Genomic DNA, 25,022 nt, shown 5'->3' on the forward strand with positions numbered 1-25,022 from the left:
GTAAATAGAGTATTTCTTTGAAGGTTTGATGGGTGAGTAACGAGTGAATGTGTAATATCTGTTGTTTCTCAGATGTCAAGAAACTTTCATTTGCTAACTGCTTTTCTTAATATTTTCTTCTTTAGAACAGAGTAGAAGCAAGTGTTGCAGTTTCAATTAAACATGTAAATGTGGGATGGTGTGCAAAATCTACTTGAGAACGTAGAAGGGTGGTTCTTTCTAAATGACAAAAAGCTGGAAGCATTGTGGATCCAAAGTGACTTGATGGTTCATGCTCATAGATCATTAAAATATCATGGCACAAAAACAAAGGGTAATGAAAATTTACCTTTGTGTATAGATGACTTCTAGCAGGAGTCATACCAAAATAATACAAAGCTCTTGTTAGACTGCACCTACAATACTGAGAGCAGTTTTGAGAACCACAGTATTAGATCTGCAGCATAGATTTACTAGAATGGTACCTGAGTTGTAAAGGTTAACCACAATATTGGATAAATATTCAATTATACTGATATTTACATGTATGCCTTATATATGTATTAAATAATTTGATTTCTGCTTTCAGATTGAGTGAACCTAATATGGCCTCCATTAGTGGCCAGCTTGAAGAATTATACATGGCAAATAGTCGTAAAGACATGAATGAGACCCTAACTGATATTCTCCTAACTGCATGTGTCACACCAGCCTTGATGCCTAACAGGCTGATGATGGAACATGTTCTGCTGGTTAGCATTCTTCATCACAATGTTGGAATTGAGGTAAATTTCTCAAATATGTTTACCAAATTGTTCCATGAACTCTTTTTATGCATGTGATATTTCTATTGTTTTTTTTTACCATTTGTTTATTTGGCAACAAATCAACATCGTTGAAAACAAGTTTTCAGGAATTGCGTTATATTTGGTAGAACAAGTGCAGACATTTCATTTTGGCTGTAAGTTTAAAATAACTCATAGTTGAACCATCTTTCAATTCCATTATTACTAGAAAAGGGCTTTCAGATAACTGTAGCAGCTTGTTAAACAGGTTTCCAGATCTAATGAAGCCATGGCATTCTTCCTATACTGAGATTCTTAAATGTTAAGAACAGTCTTGAAGTTTCTTGAATGATAACAATGATTGCCCGATTTAAGTACTTTGTAGCTGTAAAGTGCTTTGGGTTATCTGGTGGTTATAAGGTCAGCATAACTTTTAAGTCCTTTTTACTCATGATCATGAATTTTGAGCTATACTTCAAACTCTAACTAGAATGTATTAGAATTATAGGTACAAGATTGATGCCTTTTTGTTTTGCAGGTTGGAGCACATGTTTTGGAGGCAGTGGTGAAGAGATTTGAAGAACATTCCAGAAATGTTGTTGAAGGAAAGGAATGTGATAATCTAATCAATTTGATTGCGCACTTTTACAACTTCCATGTGATACACTCTGTGTTGGTGTTTGATATTCTAAGAAAACTTACAAAAAGCTTCAAACAGAAAGACATTGAGCTCACCCTTTTTTTATTGAAACATGTGGGATTTACTCTTCGGAAAGATGATGCTGTGACATTGAGAGAATTCATCATGGAGGCTCAAAAAAAAGTTAACAGTGATGGTAAACAGTTTCATGACCAGACCAGGGTAAGAAAGATTTCAAATTTAAGACATAGTTAATTAAAGGATTGGGAATCTTAAAACTGGTTAAAATATTACAGAATATAGCACCTACTCTGTTATGAAATTGAAGTATATTGTCAGACTCTGAAGTTCATTATTCAATTCTTAATTCAGTTATACCATTGAGGAACTGATCAGAAATTGGGGAAACGATAATTGACATTAATACAGATCTGGGATTAAATTAAGGATCTTCAATTTTCCATTTAGCTGCAATACATTTGACCTGAATTGCTTGGAATGAAAAAAATTGTGCTATTCGGCTCTATTGCCAACTCCATCATTCAAATTCTCTTGGCTACTCTTTTCCTTACACTACTTTCCTGCAATATCCCAATGTCCCTTAATTGCCTTAACATACAAAGATATTAGCTTGGTCTTCAAAATAACTGAGTTTCCAGAGTTCTCTTGGGTGGAGAATTCCCAAGATTTAGTACCCCTTTCATGTGACGAAATATTTTCTCATCTGAGTCCTAAACCTCCACAACCAACCCCCTACCCCACCCCCCACCCCCAAAATCCATTCCAGGAATCAACCTGGTGATCCTTTGTTGCACTCCCTGCATTGTAAGTGTATCCCTCCTTCAGTAGGGAGACCATACCTGTACATAGTATTCTAGGTGCTATCTCAAGAGGGTCCTAGATAGTTATTATAAAAGGCTTTTGTGGGATAATGACCAGTAGTCACGAGTCCTTGGAGTTTAAGTGATCAAAGTTTTATTCAAACTTTTTAAGGGGCAAACTCTTGGTATACCATATCAAATTGACAGTGATCATGGCAATTTCTTACCTCCTCAACAGCTGACTCTGATATGTTCCATTTATGGTTAATTTTGCCATGTAGATTATAGCAGATGTTACCCCCAATACAACCCATTATCTAACATTGTAACTGACCTTCATTACCTTTATCTCTTCCCCCTTGTCCTTGTACCATGGATTAGTCCATTTATGTCTGGCATTGCAAATGCTTAATGTCTTTAACATTGTAATTCACACATGGCCATAATTACTGTTTATCCTACAGTTAAGTGTCATCAGCTTGCAATATGCTTATTTTGATTGCTTGCTGATTACATGTTAATTTTCAATGATTCATGCACGTGTGCCTGGATCCCTCTGCATACCATTACCTTTCAATTGCTCATATTTAAAGAAACCTAGAACATAGAACAGTACAGCACAGGAATAGATCCTTCAAGCTATTATGTCTGTGCCAACCATGATGCCAAACTAAACAAATCCCATCTGCCTGCACATGGTCTATATCCCTCCATTCCCTGCCTGTTCATGTGCCTGTCTAAATGCCTCCTAAATGTTGCTATCATATTTGCTTCCACTACTTTCCTTGACAGTGCGTTCCAAGCACCTACCACTCTATGTTTAAAAAAATACTTGCCTTGTAAATCTCCTTTAAACTTTCCCCCTCTCACCTGAAAGCTATGCCCTCTAGTACTTGACATTTCCACCCTAGGGAAGAAGGCTTCTGACTATGTACCCTATTCATGCCTCTCATAATTTTATAAACTTCAATCAGTTCTCCCCTCAGCCTCTGATCCTTAACATAGAACATAGAAAACCTACAGCACAATTCAGGCCCTTTGGCCCACAAAGCTGTGCAGAACATGTCCCAACCTGAGAAATTACTAGACTTACCCATAGCCCTCTATTTTTCTCAGCTCCATGTACCTATCCAAAAGTGTCTTAAAAGACCCTATCGTATCCTCCTCCACCACTGTTGCCGGCAGCCCATTACACACACTCACCACTCTCTGATTAAAAAACTTACCCCTGACATCTCTATACCTACTCCCCAGCACCTTAAATCTATGTCCTCTTGTGGCAACCATTTCAGCCCTGGGAAAAAGCCTCTGACTATCCACGTGATCAATGCCTCTCATCATCTTATACACCTCTATCAGGTCCCCCCTCATCCTCCGTCCCTCCTTAACGCTTCTATTTTTCTACCGAAGTGGATTATCTTGCCATTATCCATACAATATTCCATCTGCCATGTCCTTGCCCACTCTATCATTTCCCTCTGAAGCTTCCCTGCATTCTTCTCGCAACTTGCACTGCTTCCCAGCTTTGTATCAGTTTTGAGATGTGAGCTTTGCTAGCAAGGCCAACATATATGCCTAGCACAAATTGTCATGATGCAGTGAATCTTCTACTTGAACCACTTGAGTCCAAAGCAGGCTTTATATCCTAATTAATATGCCAGTAACGAGATCAAGATATCTGTTAATGCCCAGGACATCTGATGCTCTTGTTCTAGTTGGTGGCGATTACAGATTGTAACAATTTTTGCTGATATGAGTTGATGGAATTGCTCCAGTCCGTTCTGTAGATGATAGAAACTCTAGCCATGATATACTGGTTATAAATGGAGTGATATTTAGGGTGAAGTGGCAGTCAGAACTGCTTTGTCTTTTCATGCAACAAAACTCACTAAGACATATGAAGCGTATTCTTTTGTAACTAATGGAGACGCTTCGGAAAATTACATGGTGAACCACATCATAAAATTCCCAAGTTCCAACCTCCTCCTGTGGCCACAGCTTTAATGGCTAGTCCACTTGATTTTCTAATCAATGTCCATCTCTGACATGGTGCAGTAGCATAATGGGTAAGTTATTATCAACACAGGGCTTGACTCTCCACCTTTTAGTATGGATGAAATTAGCACTCTAATATCTGGGAGTGCATGCTAAAAGAGGTTTTGATGATCAAGTGTTGCCTGTTGGTAGTGATAGTGATTTCTTCCATTGCATTTTACTTCTGAGTAGGATAGGGTAAATGCTAGGGAAAGGCGTGGTGAAATTCTAGAACACGTTGTCACTACAAAGGAGTATTGGATGCCCTAGCAGGCTTAATGGTCGAGGAATCCACAAACTGCTAGGGAGGCAAGGAAGGGAATTGAAGGGGTCCTAAGAGATTCCAATTGCCCACTGGAGATCTGGAGAACTGCCCAACTTCCTCAGATCCCTTCTAAATCTCTTAAACCTCTTGCCTTTTAGTTTTTGATACTTCCGTTATGAGGAAAGGATTCCTATTACTTACCCTATCTATGCCCCTCATAATTTTCTCTGTCAGGTCCCCCTCAGCCTCTTCTGCTCCAAGGAACGCAAAACCAGCCTCTCCAGTCTCTCCTCATAACTGAAGAATCTTGGTGAATCTCCTCTGCACCCTCTCCTATGCAATCATTTTCTTCCTATAACGTGGAGACCAGAATGACACACAGTACTCCAGTTGTGGCCTAACCAATGTAGAAAGAATACAAAAGCCATGCTGACTATCTTTGATTAATCCCTGCCTTTCCAGATGTAGATTAATCCTGTCCCTCAGTTTTTTCCGATAACTTCCCTACTGACATTAGAGTCTCAAGACTGTAATTCCCTGGCTTAGCCCTGTTGCCCTTTGTGAATAGAGCTACCACATTTTCTGTCCTCCATCTCTGCCTGGAATGCAATGCCTGAGTGCGTGTTGAAGGAGGTACTCTTGCAATATTTAAGAAGTATGTAGATGAGCATTTGAATTGCCAGTGCATAGAAGGTGATAGACCAAGTGCTGGTAAGTGGGGTTAGTATTGATAGGTACTTGATGGACATGATGGTCAAAGGGCCTGTTTCTGTGCTGAATGACTCTAACCTTTGCTTTTGACAACTTTGTTTAGGAGATTATTTATGCTGTCTAGGCTCCCCATAGTTTTGTACACCTCAATTATATCTCCCCCCAGACTCATCTGGAGAGTGTTGTAGACCTAGGAGTGCAGGTACATAGTTCCCTGAAAGTGCCAACGCAGGTAGACAGGGTGGTGAAGATGGCGTTTGGCACTCTTGTCTTCAATGGTCAGGGCATTGAGTACAGGAGCTGGGATATCATGTTGCAACTGTACAAGTCATTGGTGAGACCGCACTTGGAGTATTGTGCTCAGTTCTGGTCGCCCTGCTATAAGAAGGATGTCATTAAGCTGGAAAAGGTGCAGAAAAGATTCACAAGGATGTTACTGGGACCGGAGGGCTTGAGTTATAAAGAGGGGCTGATAGGAGCGTAGGATGCTGAGGGGTGACCTTGAAGAGGTTTATAAAATCATGAGGGGCATAGTTAAGGTGAATGGTTACAGTCTTTTTCCCAGGATAGGGGAGTGTAAAACTAGAGGACATAGATTTAAGGTGAGAGGGGAAAAATTTAAAAAGAACCTAAGGGGAAACTTTTTCACACAGAGGGTGGTGGGTATACGGAATGAGCTGCCAGAGGAAGCTGTAGAGGCGGCTACAATTACAGTGTTTGTAAGATATTTAGACAGGTACATTGATAGAAAAGGTTCAGAGAGATATGGGCCAAATGCAGGCAAATGAGAACAGTTGAGCCAAGAGGCCTGCTTCCATGCTGTATAAGTCTGATTCTTTGTTCCAATGTAACAACCACAGCCTGATCAATATTTTCCTGATAGCTAACCTTTTCCAGTGCAGTGTCCCTGTAAATATTTTCTTCACCCTCTCCAGTGCAATTACAACTTTCTAGTCATCCACTTTACCAACCCCCATTGGATTCTGTGGATTTTGAATTTTCTGGCCTGCCATAAGCAACCTTGTCAAAAACCTTGCTAAAATCTGCATAGACAACATCAAATGCAAATAAAAACAGAATTAGCTGCAAGTACTCAGCAGTCAGATGGCATCTGTGGAGAGAGCCAAAACTATCAGAATGATAATGAGTTGGACCGGGATGAAATCCAGCTCGTTTGTAAACATTTCACCAGTGATATAATGATTATTTTGAGTGGATTATCGCGGAGGGCAAATGAGGCTGACAACACCAGCAGTTTTGCCAAACATTTGATAGTGAAATTGGTTGGACTGTGGGTAATGAATTTTTTTTCTGTGTGTGCTTTAGAATCAGCCAAATGAACCAACATGGTCTTTTGCAATCCATTGCTTACCTCTTTACACTGCAACTCATTTTCCTTTTCCAGATTCGTTTTATGCTGGAAATCATGTTGGCATTGAAAAATAATGATATGAGAAAAATTCCAGGCTATGATCCTGAACCAGTGGAAAGATTTCGAAAACTGCAGAGGAGTCTGGTAATGTAACAATATTATTAAATATTACTTCTAAACAACATACTTCTAACAAGTGGAAGTATGCTGGGAATTTTCCCTAATTAAGGTTTACTGATTAGACTATAATGAATCATAGTCTGGGTATTTACATATGGCATCTCCTCCACTTGAATTGCTTTCCCCCTCAAGCAGCACCATCCAAAAGATAACAGATTCAATATCTCCATCTTACCACCATTTCTCTCAACCCCTCTAAATCTTTGTCGTCAGCTGCTTCTCTGATGTACATCACTGGATGTGTCACAGTTGTCTTCAGTTAAACACGAGAAGCACCATTGTCAGTATCTTAGCTAGCATCAGAAATTCTGTTCACTGACATGTATACAGTAACATTCCTCTCTCAGTCCAACTGAGTTGTTCAGAACTTCAGCATTGTATGAAATTACGTGATAAGCTTCCAATTGTGTATCCACTCCATTACAAAGACTCAGAGTCACAAGGCACAGAAACAGGCCCTTTGCCCCACTGTGATCATGTGGCCATCACATACACTAATCCTATTTTCCATCACTCAGCTTGTAACCTTCTATGCCATGATGTCTCAGTTACTTATTTAAATACTTTCTAAACGTTGTGAGAGTACAACCCCCTTAGGCAGCAAGCTCCAGGTTTCAGCCACCCTCTCTGTGAAAAATTCTTCCTCGTATGTCCTCTGCATGTCCTACCATTTACCCTAAACCAATGCCCTCAGGCTATTGATGCCTCTGCTAAAAGTTTATACTGACCCTATATATCCCCCTCAGTCAGGTTCCCACCCTTGAATTCTGTGTTCCAAAGAAAACAAACTAGCATATCCATTCTGTCCTCATCCCAATAATGTCCTGGTTAATCTTCTCCAATACAATCACATCCTATAGTATGGTGATCAGAACTGCACATAGTACTCTAGCTGTGGCCTAAACCTGCTTTCTCTCTTGTTACCTATATCTGCCCTTGTGTCAAGTTACCAACTGCTGAAAACTTCATTCATGCTTCTATCAATTCTAGACTCAACTAGTGGACTTTGGCTTAGGTTCATTTTCAATCCTTAAACATCATCTTCGTTAGCTATGTAAATCTATTCTGTCCCATTCACCCATCATCCTATGCCTGCATTGGCTAATGTCTACCAGTTACTCCATTTTGACGTTCTTATCCTCTCCATTGGCCTATCGCCGCACGCTCCTCCCAATAGTTCCCCTCCCCACCTCCCTCCCTTTATTCTATGCTCCACCATCCTATCGTATCATATTCCATCATCTTCAGCCCTTTGTCACTTCCATCAATCATCTCCCAGCTTCTGACATCACCCTGCTCACCTGCGTCTACCGATCACCTGCTAGCTCTTGTTCCACCCCTTCCTTCCACCTTTTTATACTGGCTATCTCCCCCTTTCTTTCCAGTCCAGGTGAGGGGTCTTGATCCATAACATTGACTGTCCATATCCCTCCATAGATGCTGCCTGACCCGCTGAGTTCCTCCAGTGCCTTCTTTGTTGCTCCAGATTCCAGCACCTGCAGTCTCTGTGTCTCTTTCTTGAAATTCTCATTTGTGTATTCAAATCCCTCCATGTCTTCACACTTCCATTCTCCCTAGCCTCCTCCAGAGCTGAAGTTGTGCACATGGAGTGGTATATAAACAGTACTGTTCAGTAGGTTGGGCTTCTGTGGCGAGGGAAACAGAGTTAACATTTCAGAAGATAAGAGATATCTTTAGTAGTCACTTGTACATCGAAACACACAGTGAAATACATCTTTTGCGTAGAATGTTCTGGGGGCAGCCCGCAAGTGTCGCCACACTTCCAACGCCAACATAGTGTGCCCTCAGCTTCCTAACCCATACATCTTTGGAATGTGGGAGGAAACCAGAGCGCCCAGAGGAAACCCACGCAATCACGGAGAGAACATACAATCTCCTTATAGACAGCGGCCGGAATTGAACCCTGCACCACTGTGCCTGCCGCTGAATGATGTGATGACCCTTCAAGATGCCTTTCCAAGCTAGTTCCATTTCCCAGCATTTGGCCCACAAACATTTAAATCTTTCCTATTCATGTACCTGTCCAATTGTCCTTTAAAAGTTGTTATTTACCTGCCTCAACCATTTCCTCTGTCAGCTCATTCCACTTACATACCCCCCTCTGTGTAAAAATAGACAATTGTACCTCAAGTTCCTATTAAATCTTTCCCCTCTCACCTTAAACCTATGCCCTCTAGTTCTTGATTCCCCAACTCTGAGGGGAAAAAGACTTGTGCATTCACCCAGTCTATGCCCCTCATGATTTTATACACCTCTGTCCAATGTCTATAGGTTGCCATTTATTTGGACCCAGAAGTACTTGAAGAGATTGATAACTAAAGTTGAAGCCGAAGGGACTGAAGGCAGTGTATTGACTTTGCTAGGACAATGGCTGAGTGACAGGAAACAGATTTTGGCCCAGTATTCAAATTAACCAGATGTAACTAATGGAGTTCCATTAGATTCGTGATGATGCCATAAGTCATTTGAATTCAGATTTGGATCATGGGCAAGAAAGTTTATAGATAACACAACACGGCCCACTTGATGGGCACCCCATCCACAACAATTCACTCACTCCACCACGGCCTCACAGTAGCAGTAGTTTGTACCGTCTGCAGGATGCACTGCAGCAACTCACTAAGACTCCTCAGACAGCACCTTCCAAACCACGACCTCTATCAGCTAGAAGGACAAGGGCAGCAAAAGCATAGGAACACCATTACCTGGAAGTTGCCTTCTAAGCCACACACCATCCTGACTTGGAAATATATTGCAGTTCATTCATCGTCACTGTGTCAAAATCCTGGAATTCCCTCCCTCACAGCATTGTGAGTATACCCACCCCTCAAGGACTGCAGTGGTTATATAATGCAGCCCACTGCCATCTTCTCAAGGACAATTCGGGATGGCCAATTAAATACTGTCTCAGCCTGCAAAGTCCACATCTCTTGAATGAATAAAAAAAATTGGTTAGCAGGGTAGATGTGATTTGATGTAGATGTAGATTCTTTTGTGATTGTACCTCTGGAGCACAAGTTGCACCCATGACTTTCTGAGTCAGAGGCAAGAGTGTTAGGAATGAAAGTTGGTCCAATAATGTTTTGAGTGGGTGATGATGAAGAAATGGTATATTTCCACATCCAGAAGAAGCGAACTGCAGGGTAGTGGTATTCTCAGTGACCTAATTTCTTAAATTGGGTGAAAGAGGTCACCTGTACTATCAAAGAAGACGTGGCAAGTTGTTGCAGTGTAACTTGAAGATGGTGCAGTCTACAGCAATAGTAGAATGTATCAATGGTTAGGGTGGTTATAGATTGCCAATCAGGCTGACTGCTTTTTCCTGGTTGGAGTCTTCGTTTAACATCTCAAATGCAAGACAGCACTTCAGACATTGCAGTACTCCCTTAACAATTACACTGGTCATCCTAGCTTTTGTTCTGAAATCGCTTGAGTGGGATTGGAAGCCACAACCTTCTGACTCTGACAAGAGCGTAGTCAAGAATCACATACGACAAAGGTGACTGGAGATGGGAATGGTGGAGGTTGGAGAGATATGTAGTGACTTTAAGAAATACAGTCACCTTTGATTTTCATTTCACTGGAGCCAAACACTTTCTCTCACACACTGAACTGCTTGCTTTGTATCCAGGAAGAAAACATACTTGGTTCAGTGAAATAAATTGCACTTACATAGAACACTTCTACTGCCCTCAACATTTCAAGAAAAAACTTGTTCTTTCTTCCAAATTTAATGATCTTTAAGGTTTCTTTCTTTTTAGATGCCTCTGAACGAGTCCATTGCATATTTTGTCTCTCTCTTCAGACACAGAAAATTTTAAATGAAATAACTTATTCTCAGTCAATATTCAACTGACCTTCACATATTTGTAGGCGAGCCCAGTGGGAAGCTCCTGAAAAATGCCTGCTGGTGTAATGCCACTAGGTGGCAATGTTGTATGGTCAGAGTTATTCACAAAATTTAGCAATCTCATTGATAGATATGACTGCAACCAACTGTTTTTACAAAATATGTAATAAAAAGAATTGGTTCCACTCATATCTATCAATGAAAGTAATTATTAGTAATTTTTCCCCATTGATCCTGATATTGGAATATTTGTTCAATGTCAAAATTGATCTCAGAAATGTTAATTTATCGCTTAACATGTACATTGTGTTCCCTTGTCATTTATTTCTGTAGTGCTTTGTCATACTCTTCCTGATGTATGTAGCCTTTCCTTGTCTATGTCTTCCATACATGTTTATGGCAAGAGACTTTGAGTGCCAGGGTAGAGAAGTCATGGGTGCCGGTGAGACTGTATCTGGTATATTGTGCAAAGGACGAGCCTCCCAAGCCAAGAAAGGATATTCTTGTAATAGAGGAAGTGAGCAAAGGTTCGCAGGATTAATTTCTGGGATGTTGGGTTTTTTCAGTGAAGAAGAGTCGGTCTATTAACAGAATGAGTCTATGTTTTCGAGTTTAGAAGAATAAGAGATGATCTCATTAAACAAGACAACATTTTTTCAGTGTTTGAATAGGTACATGTACAACTGATGTTTCCCCTGGCCAGGGTATCTAGAACTGGGGAGGCACAGTATCAAAATAATATGTCAGCCATTCAGGACAGAGGTGATAAGAAATTTCTTCACCCTGAGATGATGAATCCTTGGAATTCTCTCCCAAAAGATCTGTGGAGGCTCAGTCACTGAGTGTATTTAACACCAAACCTGATAGACTTTTAGACATTAAGGGAATCAAGGAACATGGGGTTAGTACAGAAGTGTAGCACTGAGTTAAAAGATCAGCCATGATCTTACTAAATGGCAGGCCTGGTGCAAAGGGCCAAATGGCCTTGTGTGCTTATATTTCTTATGTTATTCATAGCTCTTCTAGCTTCCATCCACTGGATCTGTTGTATGGTGCTTCTGCCTTTGGCAGCTCAACTGGACCCATCTCCACCATCGGACATTATATATTTGATGAGCTTCTCAGCCAGCCCTCTTTTAAAAAAAACACTTGCTGCTACTCATTGGCTCGGCGGACTGCCCAATCCCAGCTACATACCATGTTTTATTTAATTCTGAATTAAATGAAATCCATTTCCTTATTTTGTCTCGGACTATCACTTTTCTTCACAATTCTCATAAATGCCCAGCTATTTTGGCATCTTTTTCCACTCAGTATCATTCAAGTATGATTTCCATTTTCCAGTGGCAACAAACAAGATGCTGGAGGAACTCAGTAGGTCAGGCAGCATCTGTGGAGGGAAATGGACAGTTGCCATTTCTGGTGGAGGCCCTCGACCTGGACTGAAAGGTAGAGGGGAGATGGCCAGTATAAAAAGTCAAGGTTGAGTTTATTGTCATGTGCACAAGTACATGTGTGCACAGGTGCAATGAAAAACTTACTCAGCAAAATCACAGGCAAATAGCATCATATAAGCAGCATTCTACATGAAAAACCTAAACTAAACATAAACATAAGATGAAAGGAAGGGGTGGAGCAGAAGAAGTAAGCAATAGGTAGATCCTAGATGCATTTTTTTGCCATTCCAGCAAAACCATTTGCAAATTTATCTGATAATTACACCGTTCCAGTTCTTATGGGTGGTGTTTACCATCATGAAAATTGAATACAGCAAGCCTGCCTTGGCAAACAGAATGATTATGTGGTCGTGTAACATTATTTTACAATGAAAAGCCCCAACATCGCCAACCAATTTGACTGCTTTAGAAAGAGGCAAAACACTCAGCTATCTAAATTTCTCACTGAGTAGTTTACAGAATGTCCCAATACATATATTCAGGAAGAAGTTATATATTGTTCTTGGGGCTAGAGGGATCAAGTGATATGGGGAAGAAGCTGGAACAGAATACTGAATTTGAATGATCATCCATGATTATATTGAATGGTGGAGTAGGCTCAAAGACCAAATAGCCTACTCCTATTTTTCTATATTTCTGTTATTTGAATCAATATGCAAATAACAGGTCAAGAGGTGATGTTCATCTTAAGCTAAAGCTCACTTCGCAAAAATGGTATTGTGCATGAAAAATTGCAATATAAAAGCAAACTTCAACCTTCACTACATATTTGAGAGTTAATGCTAATGTGAAATTAGGCATGTGATATAGTAGTTTTAGCCTATGAACTCAAATGTTATGTTAAATTTTTGAAAAGATAAAATGTAATTGAGTCTCTCAAATCTCTTCAGAATAAATGTAAGTATTATCCAGGATTCCGAGTAGAATTTTCCTGTTCTACGAAATAGACCATGAAATCTTTTTTATTTACTAATAGGATTTTATTAATATTGCATGCAATAAAAAAGGGATCTTTGACATGAACAGTCCCCGTATGAAAATGCTGACCTAGAATAGCTGTTCATACCTCACATGGAACTTCCATCCACAATCTATTATCACAAAAGTCAAAATGCTACCTTTCGGTCATGACTGACATCTCCACACTGCCATGTAAACCTTTTGCAGAGAAGTATTACATGGATTTGTTCGAGTATCCTATTCGAACAATATATCCAGTCCCAATTTCCTGAAAAACTCATCTTTGAAGCCTCCCTAAGCAAGGTTGATGATTAAAGGATGAGTTTTCCATTTATGTTATCCTTTGCGATAGCACTGAATATCTAAAGGACAAGTAAGACAATTGCAGATCCTGATTGTGCAGTTCCTGATTTTTTCCATTAACATGCAATTTGTTATGTTCTTCCAGTGGATGAGGATACACAGTGAGCAAGTGGAAAGTTGACTTTCATTGTAATGATTAATTAGTGACTTTTGTGGTGTAAGTTCTTTTTAATAGTGGTTTGTGTTGGTGCCTTTACTCTTACTACTTTCATACTATATATGGATCTAGTCTTGGATATGTGGAAATGAGCTTGCTTTGGAGACAACATAAAATGGGGAATGTGGTTGAGTCTAAAATAGGGAATATGGTTGATTCTGAAATGGGGAATGTGGTTTCAGGCAGATTGGCAAAAAGATGTTCAGTCATGACTAATGCCGAGAAATGTGAAGGGGTACATTTTGGGAGAGGTTCTCCATTAAATGATTAAGTAGCAGAGGGAACTATAGATTGTGTGGATTTATTTATGGTTAATCTTAATTTTGCTTGGATATGAAAATTAGCATAATTATAGCATGACAAGGCACAAGTCAGTTTGCAATGCATTAAGTATTTAGTGCATCATTATGCTTCAAATGTAATGCTGTATGACTAAACAATGAAATTGTTTTGTTGGCCCTCATCTACTCTTCTAGATATGTACACTATGTTGAAAGATCCATAGAAGCAGAAAACACTTCTTGTTTTGCACAAATGCACAAAATTTTGTTGAACTATAACTCTGCATTATGCTGATGAAAAGGTTAATGTTACCGTGTTTGAAAAGTGAATTTGTTTTTATATCCAGACTGTAAATCTGTCTGTTTACTTTACAGTTAAAAGGGATCATTATAAGAACACTTCAGATGATATGTGTTTTATTGCTTCTGTACTTCCAGGCAAATTTTGCTTTATGGACTGAAAAATAAACATTATTTGACCTGATGTTTTTTTTTCCTCCAACTTTATTATTTCAGTTTTAAGTAAAATGGAATATTTGGATGTGTGGAACATCTGGTCTCAACTAATGCAACTCAATTGTGTTTTGCTGAGGCAGATCGGTATAATGAGAGGGAACATTATTTAAGAAGTTGTGTAAGGACAAAAATGCACCAAATATTTTAGATTTTGATGTAAATGGAAATAATTTTACAACAGTGAAATATGGAAAGGAGGAGACATTAAAAAATGAGAAATTCTTTTTGGCAATAAAAGCTAATGAATTAACATATGTTAGTGTTATTATAGATGCATCATTATATAAGTATCTTTTGTTTGTGGTGACCATTACGAACATAGAGTGAGAAAGTTCCATGGCAGATGCCCAGAGAGTGGGCTGGGGTGAGTGGGTGCCAAAAATAATTTTAGATGCAATTATTCTTTTGTTAAGAACTATTACTCATTGAAAACATCTATTGTTGAGGTTTTCAACATTTTAAATTAAAATCATAGAATCATTATAATGTGGAATGTGGCCATTTGGCCCATCGTGCCCACATCAGTTCTGTGCGAGAGCAATCTGGTGAGTACCATTCCCCAGCTCTTTCCTTGTCCTGTCACTTTTTCTCCCTCAAATATTCATCCAATTCCCTTTTAAAAGCCACAATTAAATCTACTTCTACTGACCTTTTAGACAATGAATCACAAGTCACAGCTACTCACTGGATGGGAGCAGTTTCTTTCTGTTGTCTATTCTGTTGTGGTTTTAAATACTTTGATCAAATCGCCTTTTATTACCATCTATGCTCTAAGGAGTAAAATCTCATTTTCTCCTTTCTGTGCACAAAACTGTAGTCCCTCACTGCAATGATCATTCTACTGTGTTTTGTTTTTCAGCACACTCTCCTGGGCCTTCACCTCCTTCCTCTAATGCAATGACCAGAACTGAATGCAATACTCTATTAGCAGCCAAACCATACTGACATATTTTGAAGAGGTTTAATATAACACCATGCCTCTTAAAAAGCCTGCAAACTGTTATTTTTTAAACTTACTTTGTCAACTTATCCTGCAACCTTCTAATATTTGTACATGCAAGCACTCAAGAATTCATATTTGCGAAAATTAATATTAAAATGGTTGGCCTGTGAATCCTTTTTTTGAACACGGGCACACCATTTGCAATCCTTCAGTTTTCTGCCATTACTCTAATATCTAAAGAGGATTGGAAGGTTGTGACCAGAACCTCTGCAATTTTGATCCATGCCTTCCTTGCTAACCTAGGATGCATCCTTTCCCAACCTAGTGGTTATCTACCTTGAGTACACCTGGCCTTTCTAGTACCTCTCCTGTATCAATTATTTAGCCTTTCCAGTATCTCAGCTATTCCCTCCTTTACTATGACTTTGGTAAAGATATGAAAAGTTATCATGCTCCATTAGCTCCAATTGTAAATATCCACTTTAGCTGTTAATCAACCCCAGCCCACCTCAATTAATCCATTCATTATTTACATGCTTGCTTTATTGTTTGAGAACCTATCAGAACTTTCAAACTTCTCTGTGAGGATTTTTTTTTTAAGAAAATGTGTCAATGCCTATGTGATACCTAGCCAGAGTGGGGCAAATTGTATTCTGATGAAAGATCATCGGATCATAGAGCTGTACAGCATAAAAATGAGCCCTTTGGTCCAACTTGTCCATGCCAACCGTGATGCCTTTCTTTGCAAATCCCATTTGCCCACAATAGCCCCATATTCCTCTACTCTTTTCCTATCCAAGTACCTCTCCAAATGGCTTTTAAATATTAGAATAGTCTCTGGCAGCTCATTCCAAATAATCACCACTCTCCGTGTGGAAAAATTTGCCCTTCAGGTCTCTTTTACATTTCTCCCCTCTCACCTTAAAACTGTGCCCTCTAATTTTAGACGCATACCCTGGGGAAATAAGGCTCAGAATATCAACCCTATAGATGCCCCTCTTATAAACCTTTATAAGGTCACCCCTCAGCCTCCTATTTTCCAGTGAGAACAAACCAAACCTATCCAATTTCTTCTCATTGACTGGTGTAGAAGGACATCCAGATCCCTTTGTACATCAACATTTCTCAATCTCTCACTATTTGCATAATATTCTACCTTTCTGTTTTTCCTACCAAAGTGGATACCCTCACATTTATCTTCATTATACTGCATTAGTATATATTTGACCACTCTCAACTTTTTAAAGTTGGTTTGGAGCCTTTTTGCTTCCTCTTCACATCTCACAATCCAGGCTACATGCAGTGAATCTGTTCTGCACTCATGCTGTTGTTTTTGACTCTGACCCCTTATTTCAGTCTGAAATGTTGACTCTTTATTTCTCCCCAGATTTCTACCATTTCTGTTTTCATTTTGGATTTCCACCATTGCATCAATTTGTACATAGGTGTATGTAATAATTCTCCATAAACCATATTTTTCTGAATAACTAATCCTTTTTTCATTGGAAAGAGCTGATGCAACTGCTGTCAAATTCTGTTTTCTGTGCAAGTGTACTTGGATTGCCCTGCATTCAGCTTAGTGCATAGAGCATAGAACAGCACAGCACAATACAGGCCCTTTGGCCCACAATGTTGTGCCAACCTTTAAACCTCGCCTAAGACTATCTAATCCCTTCCTCCAACATATCCCTCTATTTTAAGGCCCAGTAAAAAGGCCCAGTAATTTTAGGGCCCAGTAATCGCTTCACATTACAATACATGTTAGTTGTCCACTGGAATCCATGAATATTGGCCATTTCAGAACTATCTATATCTCTAGCAAAATTTACAGAAATAGCTGGAACGGGCATAAGAACAGATGTAGACCATTCAGACACCTCCCCCCCCCCCCCCCCCCCCCCGGAAGAATTCCAAATTAACGATTTTAAAATAAGATAAATATTGCCAACTGTTTATCATTGCTGTGTCAAAATTCTGGAATCAATTTTTAAAATATGTCTTGATTCTGGAAAGTAAGACCTGCAGCTCACCTATCTATTTCCAGATTCGTAACAGTCGTGGTGACTTCCAACTCCGTGTAACATTAGAAAACCTACTTTCAGCAGACCAAGTTGGACGGTGGTGGATTGTGGGATCTTCATGGAGTGGTGCCCCTATGATTGACCCCGTGGGTACTAAAACACAGCCAGACGTAGTTGTTGGTGAGGTGAGTATTTGGCTTGCCACTGTCTTCTGGGAATGGACTTGGGGAACTCTAATTAAAAAAAAAAGTTCACTACTTCCAAAAATTATGTAGTAGTTTTGATACATTGAGAGCTAATTGAGTTTTCGTTCCTGTGTAGCTAGGTTGCTTTCCCCATTGGATTTGTAATCTAATTTCCTGCATTCCATATCTTGCATGTTTATTTCATCATATAGTGTTGTGACTGAATATGTTTTATTTGCCTTTCTGGAAATGCAATCCACATTCTGATAATCATTTTCATGAAATATTTCTAACCTTCCTGGTAATGATTTTGATCATTTATTCATAGAATTGTACAGCATGGAAACAGTCACTTCAGCCCAACTGGTCCATGCCGACCAAGACGCCCCATCCAAGCTAGTCCCATTTGCCAGTATTTGGCCCACAACCTTCTCAACCTTTAAAAATTTGAGTGGCAGTTCACTTTAATTTCTATAATGAATGGTCTTTTTCAACGCAACAGGCAAGGATCAATGCTTGGGACCCAGCTATTCACAATCGACATCAATTATTAAGATGAGGGAACAAATGTAATATTTTGAAGTTTGCTAATGACACAAAACTCGGTGGTATCGTGAGATGTGAAGGGGAAGCAAAAAAGGCTTCAAACCAACTTTAAAAAGTTGAGTAAGTGGTCAAATATATAGTAATGCAGTATAATGAAGATAATTGTGAGGGTATCCACTTTGGTGGGAAAAACAGAAAGGTAGAATATTATTCAAATAGTGAGACATTGAGAAATGTTGATGTATAAAGGGATCTGGATGTCCTTCTACACCAGTCAACGGCTAATAAGGCAAATGGTACATTATCTTTCATTGCAAAATTTTCCACTGGCATTGAACAACGATATGCCAAGTAGATCTACCATCCCAATAAAGTAAGAATAAAGGTGAATCAAGAACGGGTACAGAGGCATCAGCTAGTGGAGCTGCTTCCTCCGAGCTCCGGCAACCAGGGTTCAATCCTGACCTCCAGTGCTATCTGTGTTGAATTTGCACATTCTCTCTGTGACTGCATGAGTTTCCTTTAGATGTTATGGTTTCATTTCCCATCCCCAAAATGTGCAAATTGGTAGATTAATTAGCCACTGTAAATTGCTGCCAATGTGTAGATGAGAGTGGTATTGGTTGGTGGTGGTGGTGGGGGGGGGTGGGGAGGAGGGTTGGAGGTGGGCGGGGGGGGTTGATGGGAAAAGGGGAAGATAAAATGGCTTAAAATTAGTGTAAAAAATGGGTGCTTGATGGTCAGCATGAACTCACAACATGAAAACAGGCCCTTTGGCCCAACTGATCCATGATGCCCATGCTAGTCCTACTTGCCCATGTTTGGCCCACTTCCTTCTAAACTTTTCCTATCGAGGTATCTGTCCAATTGTCTTTAAAAAAAAAAGGTGAACTCAGGGGACCAAAGGGCTTGTTGCCATGCTGTACCTCTCTATGTCTCTGAGGTATGTTAGACAGGAGAACAGAAGACTGAAGAAAATGAATAAATGACCATTGCATGAAAATTTTACATTTAAAAATTGTACTCTAAACACATTATGTTGTGGAACATAGAACACTACAGCACAGTACAGGCCCTTCGGCCCACAATGTTGTGCTGACATTTTATCCTGCTCTAAGATCTATCTAGCCCTTCCCTCCCACATAGCCCCCTATTTTTCTATCATTCAACAGACCAGGCAACATCTGTGCAGAGATGTTTTTTATTTTCAAGTAAAGTTAAAGTTTTAGGTCGATGATGTTTTATCATAGTGTTTCCCGTTCTTCAAATTCAGTCCATATACTCATCCTAATGTCTTTCAACATTGTTATTATACCTGACTCCATCACTTTCTCTGACAACTTGTTCCATATATGCACCACCCTCTGCGTGAAGAAGTTGCCCCTCAGGTCCCTTTTAAATCTTTCACCTATGTCCTTTAGTTTTTAGTTCCTTTTCCCTAGGGGAAAAAAACTATGTGCATTCACGCTATTTATAGCCTTCATGACTTTGTACACCTCTATAAGGTCACCCCCTCAATCTCCTGTATTCCAAAGAATAAAGTCTAGGCTGCACAACCTCTCTCTATACCTCAAGCCTTTGAGTCACTGTATTCACTGTTTAAGTCCAACCCTGGTTTGACTTCCCAAAATGGAAAACTTCATATTTATCCAAATTGAAAGTCATTTGCCAATCCTTGACCCACTCAATAAGCTGATCAAGGTCCCTCTGTAGTTTATGATAACCTTCTTCACTGTCTATGATACTGTCATATTTTAGTATCATCCACAAACTTACTAACCATGCCTTGTACATTCACAACCAAATCGTTTATATAAACAACAAAGGTCCCAGCACCTGGCTAAAGATGAAGCAAATATCTGTGCAAGGGCCTTTGCAATTTCTTCCCTTGCTTCTCACAAGGTCCAAGCATGTACTCAGACCCTGGGGATTTATTCACCTTAATGCACTTTAAGGCCGCCAGTACCTCCCACCTGGTAATTTGTATGTGGTTCAAGATATCATTGCTCATTTCCCTCACTTCTTTAGGATCCATCATTTTCTCCACAGTAAAAACTGATGAGAAATAGTCATTAAAAATCTCACAATCTCCTGTGGTTCCACACATACATGTCCATGCTGATCTTTAAGGGGACCTTTTCTCTCCCTAGCCACCCTTTTAATATACCTTTAGAACCTCTTGGGATTTTCCTTAACCCTGCCTGCCAGGTCCATCTCATACTCTCTTTTTGCCCTCCTGATTTCCCTCTTAAGTGTACTCCTGCACTTATAGTCATCGAGGGATTCGCTTGTTCCCAAACACCTAAACCCAGTGTATGCCTCCTTTTTTCTGACCAGAGCCTCAATGTCTCTCATCAACCAGTGTTCCCTAAACTTGCCAATCTTGCCGTTCACCCTCGCAAGAGCATCCTGCTCTGGAATCTTGATATCACACTTTTAAAAGCCTCTCACTTGCCAGTCAGCCCTTTACCAGCAAACAGTCTCACCCAATCAACCTCTGCAAGATCCCACCAAATGCCTCCAAAATTAGCCCTGCCCCAGTTTAGGACCTTAACCTGTGGACCTTTCCTACCTTTCTCCATAACTGTTTTAAAACAATAGAATTATGGTCACTGGACCCAAAATGCTCCCTGACTGCCACTTCAGTTACTTGCCCTACCTCGTTCCCTAAGAGGAGGTCCAGTGTTGAGCCCTCTCTAGTAGGTCCCTCTATATATTGACTAAGGGAACTTTCTTGGACACATTTAATAAATTCCATCCTGTACAAGTCCTTTACACTATAGGTGGCCGAGATAATGTTAGGCAAGTTAAAATCTCCCACTGATACTACCCTATTATTCTCACAACTATCCGCAATCTCTCTTCACATCTGCTTCTCTAATTCCCATTGACTATTAGGGGGCCTATAATACAGTCCCATCAAAGTGACCATCCCCTTCTTGTTTCTAAGGTCTGCCCATATGGCTTCGCTGGATGATCCCCCAGGAATATCCTCTCTAAGCACTGTTGTTACATCCTGCCTCATCAAAATGGCAACTTCCTCTCCTCTCTTCCTCTGTCACACCTGTAGCATCTGTATCCTGGAACATTAAGCTGCCAGTCCTGCCCTTCTCTCAGCCATCTTTCTATTATGGCAATAATATCCCAGTCCCCAGAACCGATCCATGCCCTGAGTTCATCCACCTTGTCAATTAAGCCTCTTGCATTGAAATAAATGCAGTTTAAGCCAGCGGTCTTTCCTCTTCCTTTACTGTGCTGCTGGCTATCCTGACTACTAAACGTTCTCTCGTTGGCTATGGTATTTTCCCCTGTCTTCTCATCTGCATCACTACTGCTCAGGGTCTCAGCCTCTGACAATCTAGTTTAAAGCCTCCAGAGTAGCACTCGCAAATCTCTCTGCCAGAATATTGGTCCCCCAACTTAATGATCAATTTAATAAAAAAGAACTGCAGCCATAATAACTAATAGAACAAATAAACATCTGCGAGGTAGAGAGGTGCATAGAGCATGGAAACAGGCCTTTCAGCCCATCAGTCTGCACACCACTAATCCTACATCAATCCCATTTTTTTAAATCCTCCCCACATTCTCATCAACTCCCCCCAGATTCTGGCACTCAGCTGGACACTGGGGGTAATTTACTGTGGCCAGTTAAGCTACTGACCCACATCTCTTTGGTATGTTGGAGGAAACCAAAGCACCCTGAGGAAGCCCACATGGTCACAGGGAGAATGTGCAAATTCCACACAGATAGCACCCGAGTTCAAGATTGAACCCAGGTCTCTGGAGTTGTGAGGCAGCGTCTCTGCTAGCTGCACCACTGTGCTGATTAAATCAAGTAAATTAGAATTTACTTGAATGCTGCTGCTCTCAAATTAAAGACCTGGAAAGCTATGATATCCTCAAAAAGGCACATTGCCAATGATTTGTCAATTGACAAACATTAGCGCGCTCTACCATAACTATAAAACTAATCATGAATTTATCTTCACAATGCCATCATAGCTTGTTCAAAGCACTTCTGGTTTTAAATATGCTTTCCACCCAATGTATAAATAAAACACAATAAAGTACCCTTCAACTACAATCAATATTTCTCCATACTTGATGACTATTTGTTACATTTTAGCTAAGTGGAAAAATTATGGAGCTGGCACGCAAACAGAGGATGAATACAGATATACGGAAAAACATCTTCTGTGTCATGATGACCAGTGAGGATTACTTGGATGCTTTTGAAAAACTTCTAAGGTCAGTATCCACTTGTTCTTTTGCTGAGTGCAAAATAACTTAACACAATTTAACAGTAAATGTTGAGCCAAATTGGGCCATCAACCACATGCACCTTGGCATAGCCTTTGACAGCCAGCAAACATGCAGACTGAGCCCAATCCATGCTGCCAGTTGCCTTTTGGGTGTGGATAGTCAGTTCTTCCAGCTTTCACATCCAGATAAAGTAAGAGGGGTTAGATAACAAGCAACATAGGTCAGTGAAACTGGGCAGTGGGCTGCTTAGAAGACAGTTTGCTCCATTAATTCATATGTGAAACAGTGATTGAAGGAAACCTTGGTTATTTGGTAACATCAATTAATAAAGTTGAAAGCCCCACACAGGACTGGAATGTGTCATTCAGGCAGGCACTTCAGTGCATTAGTGAGATGTGTCTCACTGACGGAGTTGTCAGCTTCCAGCTTAAACTCTAAAACAATTGCTTGTACATTCAGATCTGATTGTCCTATTCCAGGAGGTGTGTAGGAGAAATCTGGGTAACCCAGCCAAAGCAGATTTAACTGATGACATAATGTTGTAGCCCCTGCTGGTATGGTCAATAAAGGAATGTTTTATGGATGTTATTTTTAAGGACTTTCAGAAAGCATTCATTTAGGTTCCAGATAAGAGAAGCTAATGAGAAAATATAATCAAAGGGAATTGGAAGCAGCCTCAAAGTCAGAGAGTAAGCGCAAGAATATGTATTCGTATGGCAGAATATAGAAATGTGTTGTTCTTCCAAGGACTTCTGCTAAAGCCTTGCTTTTCCCCTGAAATGAATTAGATGGATGAAGGAGTCTTAGTTCCAAGTTTGTTGATGACACCAAGTTGAGTGTCACTATATTATAGGGTAGGCAGAAACAGAATATTACAAATAGTGAATGGGTGAAACAGTGGCAATTCAACTTCCATTTGGGGAAGTATGAAGTCTATCTCTGGACCAACGAAAAATGGATCATAGCATTTTCTACATGGTGAGAAACTTGGAATTGTACTGGGCAGGGTAGATTGGTTTTCATGTACCAAGGTACAGTGAAAATCTTTGTTTTGCATGCCATCCATACAAGATCGTTTCATCACATCAATCCATTAAGAATGTAGAATAAAGTGTTACAGTTACGGATGAAGTGCAGTGCAGGCAGACAATAAGGTGCAAGGCCATAAGGAGGTAGATTGTGAGGTCAAGAGTCTATCTTATTGTACTAGGGGATCGTTTAATAGTCTTATAACAGCAGGATAGAAGCTGTCCTTATGCCTGGTGGTACGTGCTTTCAGGCTGTTGTATCTTCTGCCCGGTGGGAGAGGAGAGAAGAGAAAATGTCCGCGATGAGTGGGGTATTGATTTTGTTGGCTGCTTTACCAAGGCAGTGAGAAGTATAGACAGAGTCCATGGAGGGGAGGCTGGTTTTCATGATGTGCTGAGCAGTGTCCACAACTTTCTGCCATTTCTTGCGGTTCTGGGCAGAGCAGTTGCCATACCAAGCCATGAAGCACCTGGATAGGATGCTTTCTATGGTGCATCGATAAAAATCGGTGAGGGTCAAGGAGGACATGCCAAATTTCTTTAGCTTCCTGAGGAAGTAGAGACGCTGGTGAATTTTCTTGGGCATGGCGTTCATGTGGTTGGACCAGAACAGGCTATTGGTGATGTTCACTCCTAGGAACTTGAAGCTCTCAACCCCCTTGATCTCAGCACCGTTAATGTAAACAGGAGCATGTGCACTGCTCCCCTATGTGAAGTCAGACCAACTCTTTTGTTTTGCTGATATTGAGGGAAAGGTTATTGTCATGACACCATGCCACTAGGCTCTTTATCTCCTTCTTATACTCCAGCTCATCGTTATTTGAGATACGGCCCAGTACAGTGGTATCATCTACAAACTTGTAGATGGAGTTAGAGCAGAATCTGGCCACGCAGTTGTGAGTGTATAAGGAGTAAAGTATGCGGCCGAGGATGCAGCTTTGTGGGGCACCAGTGTTGAGGATAATTGTAGCAGAGGTGTTGCTGCCTATCCTCACTGATTGTGGTCTGTTGGTTAGGATTTCAAGGATCCAGTTGCAAAGGGAGGTGTTGAGTCCCAGATGTAGGAGTTTGGAGATGAGTGGAGAAATAACTAAATGGTACTGGACAGGTTGAGAAAAAATGATTTAATATTGGATGAAAATTTTTAAAAATGCAAATGCTGAATATCTAAAATAAAAACAGAAAATGCTCAGCAGGTTAGGCAGCATCTGTATAAAAAGAAACAAAGTTACCACTTCAGGTCAGGAGCCCTTTAGCAGAACTGGGTAAGTGAGTATTGCAATTTATCTCCTGTATATTGGATTACCATGTAGTGAAAGTTATTATACAGCACAAGTTCCAGATAATTCCCATTTGGAATACTGTGTTCAGTTTTGTGTACAGTACTTCAGGATAGAGTCCTACAGCATGGAAACAGGCCCTTCAGCCCAACTGGCCCATGCCGACCAAGATTCTTGCCTAAACTATCCTCATTTGCCCACGGTTGGCCCATATCCCTCTAAACCTTTCCTATCCATGTACCTGTCCAAGTACCTTTTAAATGTTGTTAATGTACCTGTCTCTCTGTGTGAAAAAGTTGCCCCTAAGGTTCCAGTTAAATCTCTCCCCTCTCACCTTAAACTAATGCTCTTTAGTTCTTGA

The 25,022-nt window shown here is 40.2% G+C and overlaps 1 protein-coding gene across 1 annotated transcript in view; it reads left to right on the top strand.

Moving 5' to 3' along the window:
- nom1 (nucleolar protein with MIF4G domain 1) overlaps positions 1-25,022 on the top strand; it is a 45,497-nt gene that overhangs the window by 8,699 nt on the left and 11,776 nt on the right. The window contains exons 3-7 of the mRNA XM_052016194.1: positions 569-764; positions 1,303-1,626; positions 6,641-6,751; positions 17,380-17,541; positions 22,217-22,338. Of these exons, the coding sequence (XP_051872154.1) occupies positions 569-764; positions 1,303-1,626; positions 6,641-6,751; positions 17,380-17,541; positions 22,217-22,338 (915 nt within the window). The remainder of the gene's footprint in view (positions 1-568; positions 765-1,302; positions 1,627-6,640; positions 6,752-17,379; positions 17,542-22,216; positions 22,339-25,022) is intronic.

The sequence above is a fragment of the Pristis pectinata genome, chromosome 5 (assembly GCF_009764475.1).
Source record: "Pristis pectinata isolate sPriPec2 chromosome 5, sPriPec2.1.pri, whole genome shotgun sequence".
Lineage (NCBI taxonomy): Eukaryota > Metazoa > Chordata > Chondrichthyes > Rhinopristiformes > Pristidae > Pristis > Pristis pectinata.